At 44.4% G+C, this 12,314-nt stretch overlaps 1 protein-coding gene across 1 annotated transcript in view; it reads left to right on the plus strand.

Annotated features, from left to right (window-relative positions):
* LOC141141361 (squalene synthase-like) overlaps positions 1–12,035 on the plus strand; it is a 36,868-nt gene extending 24,833 nt beyond the window's left edge. Inside the window, exon 8 of the mRNA XM_073629025.1 lies at positions 11,001–12,035. Within this exon, the coding sequence (XP_073485126.1) occupies positions 11,001–11,156 (156 nt within the window). The 3' untranslated portion in view covers positions 11,157–12,035. The remainder of the gene's footprint in view (positions 1–11,000) is intronic.
* Positions 12,036–12,314: the final 279 nt, after the last annotated feature.

Genomic DNA, 12,314 nt, shown 5'->3' on the forward strand with positions numbered 1-12,314 from the left:
ACATTACAAAGTATTTAGTAAGATGCATGGTGAGTTTTTTTATGTCATTTTTTTCCCCACAATTCTTTGCAAAATGAAGAATTTTTTTTTTTCCCTACAAAATTGTCATTGTAATAGGTTATTTCTCTCACATGGCATGTATATACCACAAATAACACCTCAAAATACACTCTGCTACTCCTGAGTATTACGATACCACATGTGTGGGACTTTTTCACAGTCTGGCCACACAGAGGCCCAACATGCAGGGAGCACCATCACGTGTTCTAGGAGCATAAATTACACATCTAACTTGTTGACTACCTATTACACTTTTGAAGGCCCTGGAGCACCAGGACAATGACATATGGCACTGATGACAGGTGCACTAATACGTGGCACTGATGACAGATGGCACTAATATGTGGCACTGATGACAGATGGCACTAATATGTGACACTGATGACAGATGGCACTAATACGTGGCACTGATGACAGATGGCACTAATACGTGGCACTGATGACAGATGGCACTGACAGATGGCACTAATACATGGCACGTGACACTAATACGTGGCACTGATGACACGTGGCACTGATGACACCTGGCACTGATGACTGATGGCACTAATACGTGGCACTGATGACACATGGCACGTGACACTGACAGGTGGCACTGATGACAGATGGCACTAATATGTGGCACTGATGACAGATATCACTAATGACAGATGGCACTTATATGTGGCAGTGGGGACAGATGACAGTGGGGACAGATGGCACTGACGTCACTTTTTTTTTTTTTTTTTTTTTACTCACCGCTACATCGGTTAGCCGGCGATGAGATCATCTCTCATTTGCACCGCCGATCGCGCTGAAAACGGCCGCTATGATTGGCAGTTTTCAGCGATCTGTGACTGGCTGTGTCCAAGGGACACAGCCAGCACAGAACCTTTCCCCGATGTGCGCCCGCGGGATGCGCGCATCGCGGAAGTAAACAGGAGGACGTCCAGGGATGGCCTCCCGGCAGTTAGCGTTCGCGCTGCAGCCGTCTTTCGGCTATAGCGCAGGCGTGACGTGGTTAAACCCTGGTGTATAAAAAAAGTCCAAAAAAGTGAGAATTTGCTCCTTCAAATTCTGTGCTTCTTGGAAAACGGTGCCCCATAAACGCACTCACCGCTATTATTCACCCCACAAGGAGGTATTTCACCTTCGCAGTATGAGCCACTGTGGAGTTGGAGAACACAGAACAGGAAGTTTCCTCCAAGTTCCCCCTTGTCTGTGATGTAAGTGGTCTCCTCACTGTTAACCTCTTAGATGTTGCCCATATGTAGAGAGGAAAGAGACTCCATAGCGTGATACAGTACAAATATCCAAAAATGTATCAATAATACAGATGGGTACTCGCATTTAATAAAAATCATTAAAAGCGAAAACAGTGTTTAAAAACGGGAAACCGGACGATCTGCGCTCCACGGCTCGAAACCGGAAGTGATGCAATGATGCTGTATAGTCCCGCCCTATGCGTTTCGTCAATGGGACGTCATCTGGAGTGGTGCCATCTTGCTACACCATCCGGTTTTTATATGGAATGAGGCGTGTCCTAAATTGATGGCCATGTGACCGCGCCCATTTTTGGTTAGTCCAGGCTTTGGCATGGCGGATGCTATTGCTAGTAGAGTGATTTATTGCTAAAAAAAGTATGTAAAGTGCATTTATACATACAAAAATGCCTTCATCATTCAAAATAGTGTAATGGTGTTTAACTAGTGGCATCTTAGATTAAAGGTGGAAGTGATGTATAGTGTAGTAACATCAATAGGTAATGAGAGATAGGAAAAAGAAGGGGGTGTAATTGCGGCGAATCGCATAAAGCCGCAAATAGCTAAAATTGCTGAGCAATGTATGTCAGATGTATCACATGCATACAGAAATGCTTTAAAAACATATATGATGAAGACCATAGTTGATAAGGGAACCCTTTTATAGTACAAACTTGGACAAAAGGAGATACATTTTGAAGTTGGTGAGGAAGCAGTTTAAATCTATGTCAATGTTCAGGCCTTTAGGCTGAAGGGTGTCTAAAGTAAAGATCTACCTGGTCTCGTTTTGGGAGATTTTTATTCTTTAACTATCTCCTCTCCGCTGACGCCCGCCGCCTGCAGCCCATGCTGGAAGCCGAGGATGTCATAACGGCGTGTCCGTGCCTCTGACGATCGGAGGGTGGGGGAGGCAGGGAACGAGCGGCCGGCTCAAAGACCGGGCTGACGCCGTCTCCTTGGCGATCCCGGAGGTACACCAAGGACCCCTTAGAAGAACGCCTATGCCGGCCGGCAGTGAGACGAGTCGGCAGGCAGGTGGAAGCTGCTGATCAGAGCTGTGGATCGGAGGGCGGGGGGAAGGAGGGAGAGAGGAGGAAGGGATCACCCAGGTACACTGTGCATTGTGTGCCTTAAGGTAATCTATTTGTGCCATTTCCTGCATAGTGAAAATCTGGGGGACCCCCGAAGAGCCATCTCTCGGTGAGTCCATGCTGTCATGTGCAAGAGGGGGCATATTTAAACTTGAAGAGGACACTGTGATACTTCCCCCAGTACTTACAATCTAGGGGTTCTGAGCCCTTTAGGAGACGGCTTCTCTTTTTTCTGAGTCAGCAGATTTACACACTACTACTTGGGAGGGAAGAATCGGGTAGAGACTAAAAAAAATTGGTACAACCCATCTTACTTTTGGAAATCCCAAGAGGTGAGGGAAGTCAAGATGACCAGGAAGAAGGGGTCGGAGGAGGCCGCAGCACAGGAAGGAGCTGGGGCGCATAATTTGCGAGGTCCCAAGGATAAGGTTGCCCAGGGTGCTGCTGCAAAGCTGGAGCGCTTTGCCCATACGCCAAATTGCACGCCAAAAAAAGGGAACCAGGCGGGGGGTGTACAAGCTCAAGGGGCGCAGGGTAGTAACCCTGGGGGGAGAAAAAGTCAAGGACCAGCTGACATTCGTGTGCCCACAGTAACAGATTCAGCATCACAGACGCATCTGGAAGGGGAGAGTGATTTGAGTGGCCCGGGCAATAGGGTATTAGAAGATAAGGAGGCACAAGAGCAGGGACCATCCTTGCAGGACATTCTCTCAGCAGTAAATGTTTGTAAGACCACGTTGTCGGATCTATCAGATCAACTCAAAGGTATTAGAGCTGACTTGGTCACGATGAAGAGGGATATGCAGGAGGTGTGTGCCCGAACCACCGTGTTAGAAGAGAGACTTGGTCAGTTGGAAGATGATGTGAACCCACTGAGACAGGAGGTTAAGAGGATGAAGGAACAACTAAACGCATGCCTTCAAAAGATGGATGACTTTGAGAACAGGGCACGTAGGAAGAATGTGAGGGTCCTAGGCCTCCCTGAGAAGAGTGAAGGGAATAAGCCTGTAGAGTTCATGGAGGGGTGGTTCAGAGACATGTTCGGTAAAGACGCATTCTCCAGCATGTTCGCTATTGAACGGGCGCACAGAATTGCCCCGAGGGTCCCACACTCAGGGGGTCAGCCTAGGCCCCTTATAGTCAAATTGCTGTTTTTCAGGGATAAGGTTACTATTCTCCAGAGGGCAAGAGAGATGAGGAATATTGTATACAATGGCGCAAGAATATCCCTGTATCCGGATTTTCCCCCTGAATTGCAGAGACAGAGAGCAAAATTTATAGAGTGCAAACGAAGTTTACAGCAGCGTGGACTTAATTATGCGTTGCTGTATCCAGCCCGTTTGCGGGTAATAGCAAACGGGGAGGTGAAATTTTTCAATACTCCTGCGGAGGTGTTGTCTTGGTTGGAAAAGAATGAGGGAGGGTTGCGGCCAGGCACACAGTCTCGGAGGGGGGAGGGGAGGGAGTAGGAGGTTAGAGTAGATGGATCCCTTGCCTTTTCCTTTTTTTTTTTTTTGTTTCTGTCTTTTCTCTGGCCTCTCTTCTCCCTCTCCCTCTCCCCTTGTGTTTTGTTTTCTCCGCCCCTTTTCTGAGGGCACATTTTGCAAAGGTGTGGGTGTAGGGAGATAGTAGTTATAAAAATTTGCACACATATTAAGTATGATGGGGGTAATCCCCCTCGGATAAAAGGGTTCAGGTTGCAACGCAAAAGGAGGAAGGAGGTATACCCAGGTTGAAAGGGTTAAACACGGTCACTTTAGAGGCTCGGTGGGATAGGCCCAGGTTGGGGCAGTGGGGGGAGGGGGGGAGGGGAGGGGTTGGGAGGGGGTGAAGGGTTGGGAGGATTTGGGGGTGAGGATGTGTGGAGGGGGTGAGGGGGAGGGGGAGGGGGTAGAAAGTTAGAGTGGTGTGAAAGAGATAATATGGAAGTTACACAAAAAGTAAAAGCACTAGGATGTCAAAAATTAATCACAACAGTTTTGAGAATTAAGTGTTATTGTATAGGTATAAGAGATGTTAGGCACAAAAATGGATAAATGTAAGTGTATGAAGATATGTTCATGGAACGTAAGGGGAGTGAAAGATGTCTGTAAGAAACAAGCAATCTTCTCTATGGCCAGTATAAGGGGTGTTAGGATACTCTGCCTTCAGGAGACCCATCTAGAGAAGGGTTCAGTGAATACCCTAAGGAATAGGAGTTACCAAGAGCAGTATCACTCAACTCATACATCGTACTCGAGGGGAGTAAGTGTATTGATAAACACTGGTTTGGTTTTCTCCTGTAGGCAGAGTAGATTGGATGAGTATGGTCGGTATGTCTTTCTCTATTGCAATATTGAGGGAAGGGACTGTATTCTTGCTAGTGTATATATACCTCCTCCATTCAAAACTGAGGTACTCAACAAACTAATAAGTTTTATAGCAGATAAACCTGGGGTGCCAGTTATAGTGACGGGGGATTTTAATATGGCCATGAACAACTGCTTGGATAGATTCCCGACAGGGTCTTCTCCTGGAGGGGCATCTAGGAGCCCGCTCCTCCAATTTTGTGAGGAAGTAGGATGGGTAGATATCTGGAGGAGGTGGCATCCAGGGGAGAGGCGATATTCATGCCACTCAAGGACGCATGCCACTCTATCCAGGATAGATTTGGTGTTTTGTAATGAGGAGGCTTTGAAAGTGATGGTTGGGATTGAGTATGATCCAAGGGGGCTCTCGGACCACTCACCTGTGATTTTTTTCAAACAAAACGGGGGGGTGCGTTGGTCGGAGGGAGTGGAAATTGAATCCCTTTTGGCTGGAGGTAGTTGAGGATGATGAGGGGAGTGTGAGCAATCTGAATCTGAAAAGAGGAAAAGAGGAAAATGTTTCAGAAACAAAATTTTTTTTGTGAAGGGGAATTAGTGGGTAGGACCTTGGCTTTAATAGCTAGGGCTAATGGCTATTCATGTACTATACCTGCAGTGTGGGATAGGGACGGGAACACTATAAGACTCACTTCTGGTATGGTGAAGGTGTTCAAAGAATACTATGAAGATTTGTACAAAGCCCCACAGGTAGATGTAAAAGGGGAGATGTGGGAGTTCTTTGAAAAATTAAGAATAACTTCGCTAGCTAGTGAGGAGAGGGATGCCCTGGAAGCTCCGCTGACATTGATGGAGCTACAAAGAGTGGTAAAGGAAATGGCGAATCAAAAAGCGCCAGGACCTGACGGATTACCGGCAGAACTGTATAAAAAATATGGAGAGGTCCTGCACCCAAAATTATTAGAAACTCTGAACGGAGCCGTGGTGGAAGGTAGCTTACCCATATCTATGACAGAAGCTACAATCATAATCCTTTTGAAAGAGGGGAAGAACCCGTTAGACCCTGCATCATATAGACCAATCTCACTATTATGTACAGACGTTAAGATCTTGGCCAAAGCCCTAGCAAATAGGTTAAAAAAAATAATTTCTAGAGTAGTACACACGGATCAAACCGGTTTTATACCGGAGAGATCAGCGAGTATGAACATTAGGAGTGTGTATGGTAACATACAAGTTCCTATGGAGAAGGGAGGTAACAGGGCGATTTTGTCATTAGATGCGGCCAAGGCATTCGATAGCCTTGAGTGGCACTATTTGTGGAAGGTATTGGCAGAGTTTAAATTCGGCCCAAACTTTGTGAATTGGCTGAGGCTTCTATATGACAAACCAAAAGCTAGAGTCAGGGTCAATGGAGAGTGCTCCGAGTGGTTCCAGTTGGGGAGGGGGACAAGACAGGGGTGCCCGTTGTCGCCCCTGCTTTTCGCCCTCGCACTGGAGCCCTTGGCAACTGCTCTGAGAAAATCACAAGAAATAAAGGGTTTCAAAAATAGGGGTGTAGAAGAGAAAATCGCAATTTATGCAGATGATATCCTGTTATTTTTGGAAGATACACAAACCTCCCTACTAGCAGCCGTGAAATGAATCAAAGAATTCGGATATTTTTCGGGTTTAAAGATCAATTGGGAAAAATCAGCCCTATTGCCGGTAGATCCCCTAGTGAACTCTCTCCCAAGTCAGGTGAAATCTATAAAAATTGTAGATCAAATGAGATACTTGGGGATAAACATAACCAGAGATCCAGGGCAGTACATAACAGGGAATGTAGTACCATTAATGGTTAAGCTGAAACAAAAGAGCCGGGTGTGGGGTGGCCTTCCTCTCTCGGTCGCCGGTAGATGCAATCTTATCAAAATGATATGGATGCCACAAATCCTTTTTGTTCTCCACAATTCCCCTGTCTGGATTCCAGGGCATTGGTTTAGGAAGCTGGACAGCTTATTCAGGGAGTTAATTTGGAAAAATGGAGTGGCTAGGATGGGATTGAGGGCACTGCGGCGGCTGAGGGAGGCGGGAGGCCTGGCACTACCGGACCCCTGGTGCTATTTCTTAGCAGCCCAAATGCAGTTTATGAGAGGCAGCAATGCGTCTGAAGAAAGGGTAGGAAGGAATAGTCTATGGGCCAGCAACAATAGTCAGAATACAGAGGTGGAGGCAGTGGAGGCAGAACACTTTGGATACAGTTGCCCCACAACCCAGTTAAAGATCAGATGTTGGAAGACTGTAAAAAAGATATTGGGATATGTGGGGTTCTCTGAGTTCTCCCCGATATGGAACAACAAAAACCTAAAGGAGCTTAGTGGGGTGGGGAAAACAGAAGAATGGGAGAGGAAGGGTATTCACTGCTTGATGCAACTGTACAAAGCAGGGAGTTTGAAATCATTTCAAGAGATAAAAGAAGAGTTTGGACTACCCAATAGATCGCTGTTTGGTTATTTGCAGGTGAAGCACGCCCTGGAGGCACAATTTAAGGGCAAGGAGATTGAGTGGTGTGAAATGCCCGTGTTAAGGAAACTGGTAAATAGTACGGAATCCAGAGGGTGGATCTCAGAGATGTATAAGAACATATCTGAGGCAGGGCAGGTAGGGGAGGTGGAGCCCAGGAGGAGAATTAAATGGGAGGAAGAGGTTGGTTTAATAACGGTGGAACAGTGGAAATTTAACCTAGCATTGGGATCAAGAGTATCTCTTTCACCATCACAAGGGGTCTCCCATCTATATTTGATTTATAGATTATATTATACACCAGTAAGATTATTTAGGTTCGGAAAGAGGCAGGATGCGAAATGTCAGCGTTGTGGGGACGCGAGAGGGGATTTGCTACATATGTTTTGGCGTTGCCCCAAGCTATATAGATACTGGGAAAATCTAGTGGAGGAAATTAACACAGTATTCGGATCCTCATTGGTAATGGAGGCTCGAACCTGCCTTCTGAGCCTATTTGAGACAAATGACATGTTGAAGGATACCCAGACAGCAATTATAAGGTGCCTGTTTCAGGGTAGGAAAATTATAGCACGGAAATGGCAGAAAAAAGACTCCCCAACGATAGGAGAATGGAGAAAAGAGGTCCAGGATACGATCATTAAGGAGGAATTCTGGTATAGAAGGAGAGGTAGCTTAAAAAAGTATAAGAGTGTATGGAAATTATGGCTGGAGTATGAAAGGGATAGATAGAATGTAAGAGTATTAGGTGTTTAGGGGGGGTGTATTTGGGAGAGGGAGGGGGTGGGGGTGGATGGAGCGCTGGGGGGGAGGGGGGGAGGACGGGGGCGGGAGGGGAGAATTGGAGGCTTATAGATGTCACTGTAAAATGTATGCTCACTGTCTATAATATCTGCTCGGTCGAAGATCTGCTGTTCTCAGCCCTTTTTTTAAGTCAGAAGTTATTTTTTTGAGTAAATGAAAATAAAACAATGTTAAAGAGCGGCCACAATGATGTGAACTAAAGAGATGGGATAGATTTTGATTTTGAAAGTTGAAATAACGTCTCTTAAAATAGGATTCGCTGACGTGGCTAAAAAAAAAAAAAAAAAAAAATTATCTCCTCTCCAATGTCCCTTTTATTTTATCTATATTACCAAAAGGTGCCAGAAATGAACGTGTAGAGAGACCCTTCCGTCAGGGTGCAGCAGTGCATTAATTTCTGGCACCTTTTGGTAATACTATCCCTTTTTGCTTGAGCAATTATTTGTTCAGGCATGGGCTCCCTACAAATCAAACACCTGGCTTGATTGCCCTTTGACAATTACCATCTGAATCCAGTACTATCAATCATTATCTGGTTCCAAGGTTTTGCCTGAAGTTGATGGTTGGCTCCTACTTCCCTCTACTTCTGGGTGACATCCAGCAGTAAATATTCCATTTTTTTTACACCAGATGTACACTGTGCTCCACAATTGATTGCCCCTGAAGAAAGGATATAATCCTAAAACGCGTCGGGCCTAATTTCTAATCAGGAGACTATACCAGTGTATTTCTGTATATATTTTTTATGTTTTGATTTTATTCTTATTCAGTCAATTGCAATGTTTTCACATACATTGACTTCTTAATTTATTCAATATTATAATATGTCCCAACCCTCCTTGGGGGACCTCTTCTTTTTTTTTTTTTTTTTTTTTTTTTTTTTTTTTTTTACATACCTATGGATGGGATGGTGGCAACGTCTAGGTCCACTTTTGGTGAAACCTCTTTTTGAGTTACCAAGACATGGTTGTCCACCTAAAATGACAGGCCAGGAGTGCATTAATCAGAAGCAGTCAAGAGGCCCATGGTAACTATATAGGAGCTGCAGAGATCCACAATTCAGGTGGGAGAATCTGTCTACAGGACAATTATTAGTCGTGCACTCCACAAATCTGGCCTTTTATGGAAGAGGGGCAAGAAAGCCATTGTTGAAAGAGCCATAAGAAGTTCCCTTTGCTGTGTTCCCCCACATGGCTTGACAAACTGTAAACATGTAAAAGATGCTCTGGTCAGATGAGACCAAAATTAAACTGTGTGGTGGAAAACTAACTGCATATCACCCTGAACACCCCATCCCCAAACCTGGCGGTGGCAGTAACATGTTGTGATGCTTTTCTTCAGCAGGGACAGGGAAGCTGGTCAGTTGATGGGAAGATGATGGAGCCAAATCCAGGGCAATCTTAGAAGAAAACCTGTTGGAGTCTGCAAAAGACTTGAGACTGGGGCGGAGGTTCACCTTCCAGTAGGACAACAACCCTAAACATACAGCCAGGGCTACAATGGAATAGTTTAGATTAAAGCATATTGATGTGTTAGAATGGCCAAGTCAAAGTCCAGACCTAAATCCAATTAAGAATCTGTGGCAGGACTTGAAAATTGCTGTTCACAGAAGCTCTCCCTCCAATCTGACAGAGCTTGAGCTATTTTGGAAAGAAGAATCGGCAAAAATGTCACTCTAGATGTATAAAGCTGGTAGAGACATGCACAAAAAGACTTTGTAATTGCAGCCAAAGGAGGTTCTACAAAATATTGACTCGGGGGGGGGCTGAATACAAATGCACGCAACACTTTTCACATATTTATTTGTAAAAAATCATAAACCATTTATCATTTTCTTTCCAATTCACAAATGTGTGCCACTTTGTCTTGGTCTATCACAAAAAAACCTCAATAAAATGTATGTGTTTGGTTGTAACATGACAATGTGGAAAATTTCAAGGGGGTATGAATACTTTGTCTAGGCACTATTTGTGGTTTTTATACTTTTGTGAGTTAATTTTTAACTTTTCTTTGGTGTAGTAAGTTCCAACAAGGTTTAATTACAGAGTGGTTTGTGCTGTCTCCCTTCCCTCCCCCTCTCTGTGATACAAGCACTGACTATTAATTATTGGGATTCTTGGGTTTGCTAGGGAGAGTCACTTGCATGTTAATCCTTGGTCAGATGTCAGCATATAGGCAGGCACAGTCTATTACTTCCACTGCAGGTGACCCTCAATGGCAGTGCAGAGGGGGAGGAAGTCAAGAGGAACATGGTTCCTCTATGGTTTTCTGGGGCAGCAATCCAGTGGCATGCTGGCTGCCCATGTGACTCTGGCAGCCATCTTGGCTCAGTCTATTTAAGACCCTGGCTCCTGGGTCTGTTGTGCATTTTAGTGTGTGAGTAGAGTAGGAACAGATCAACTGTCAGGGACAGCAGTAGCGGCAGGGAAAAGTTCCAGACGAGTAGGCAATGCTTGGGGATCTACCACTCTTGTTGGAAACCTCCCTGCCTGGACACAGACCAGCCAGGCCGCATTCTACCCTTCAAGACTGCTGACCGTTCGGCTGAGATGTGTTCTGCTACCATCTGCTGTTCATCTTTGAGTGTTCCCAGTCAGCCTTTCTGCCGGGCTTGTTGTGAACTGTTATAATCTGACTACAATACAAGTTCCTTCTATTGCATGTGGACTGTATTACTGCTGCCAAGCAGATCAGAAAAATGTATTTGAACATATTTACAGTATGGTTCTGCAAATGTAAATTCCATTTTTGACTAGATTTTTGCACATATAGAATATATAGCCCAGCATGCATTGTGTGCTTCTATCTATACACAGGAATCTTCCAGCCATTGTGATGCAGAAGATCAATGTCTAGCATGACTTCATTCCAATGTGTATATGGAGAGCCATGTTGGCACATTTGCAGGCACAAGCTTTCAGTTTGGCATTTTTCTTTAAATATCAAAACCAGTGATGCATTACTAATCATGTGATCTTTGTTTCATTTTTCAGATCTATAAAAAGATTTCCCCAAAAGACCCATCATCTGAACAGACTCAAAACATCATAGCTACCATTAAGAAACTAAGTGTTCCCGATGGTGCTACTGGTGACCCTCAGCTGGCAGTAAGTGAGCAAGATTCAGGACTGGTCCACATGGGCCAGTGACCTGGGACAATGCACCCATCTGTTCAATACTCCATGGTAATAATCTCTTGGGGGATCTAGAGGATTGAGACTACTGAAGACACCAATGCAGCTGAGATCTTGGTATTTAAAGGCTGAGGTTACTTTATTATTTTATATATTTTTTTTTTTAACAAACTAAAAGTCCAACTAAAACCAGACCTTGGGCAATTATTCATCCACCTGGAGCAGGAGAAGCAATGAGTTTACACACCTATGGACTTTCTACATGTGACTGTGCTGGCACTTGGCATGCACTGGCTATATACTAGTAGAATTTCATAACTTTTTTTTTTCATTGTAAGAATGTTTGTTTATTAGTTGGGTGTCAAATTAACATTATTTTCAGCTGCAGTGAGAAGAAAATTCAAAGAAGCAAGATTGAGAATTTTACTCAACTTTTTATTTTTCTCTCGTGGCTGGTTTACTCTCTGTAACTATTGCCTTTTGGTCTACAGTCCGTCACTATCATTTTCAGGTTCCAATTTTTGATTCTCTTTTGTGATTTTCATGGTCTTACACCAGGTTAGGTGCTACTTTCCATCTATGCATAGCTAGCCGCTGTTTCCTTGTGTCCTACCTCAATGATTAGTTTGATGTCTTCACTTCAGTACTTTGGCCGTTCACTTCTGGCAATGTTTTATACCTCTTTCTTTTTTTGTGTACAAACTCTATACAAAGGCTTTTACATTTTTCAATAAAAGTTGAACTTAAAAAAAAAAAAGTGCTTTAAACAACTAAATGGCAGGTTAGGGGGGTGGAAATGTATGAACCAGAGGATGTTTTAGTATATAAAGGATAGCGATCTAAAAAGCCTCCTGCATCCCCTCTTGATGGCGCTCTCCTCACCCATGTCTAGCTCTGTTCGTCTACCCCAATAATAAATCCATGACCGCGTTCCAAACAAATCGGTCATGTCCCTTAGTAAGAATGCAGGCTTCAGCAACAGTCCCTGCATGTGAGGGGCATGGCTGGAATGCAGGAACTTTCAAGGGGTTGTAAACACTTGAGGTTTTTCACCTTAATGCATTAAGGTGAAAAACCTCCTGTCATGTAGCAGCCCCCCTTATACTTACCTGAACCCTGTCTTTCTCTGACCGAGAACAAGCACACCAGCTCTAGCTGGTGTCTCGTGTCCTG

This window comes from Aquarana catesbeiana, linkage group LG04, assembly GCF_042186555.1.
Source record: "Aquarana catesbeiana isolate 2022-GZ linkage group LG04, ASM4218655v1, whole genome shotgun sequence".
NCBI lineage: Eukaryota > Metazoa > Chordata > Amphibia > Anura > Ranidae > Aquarana > Aquarana catesbeiana.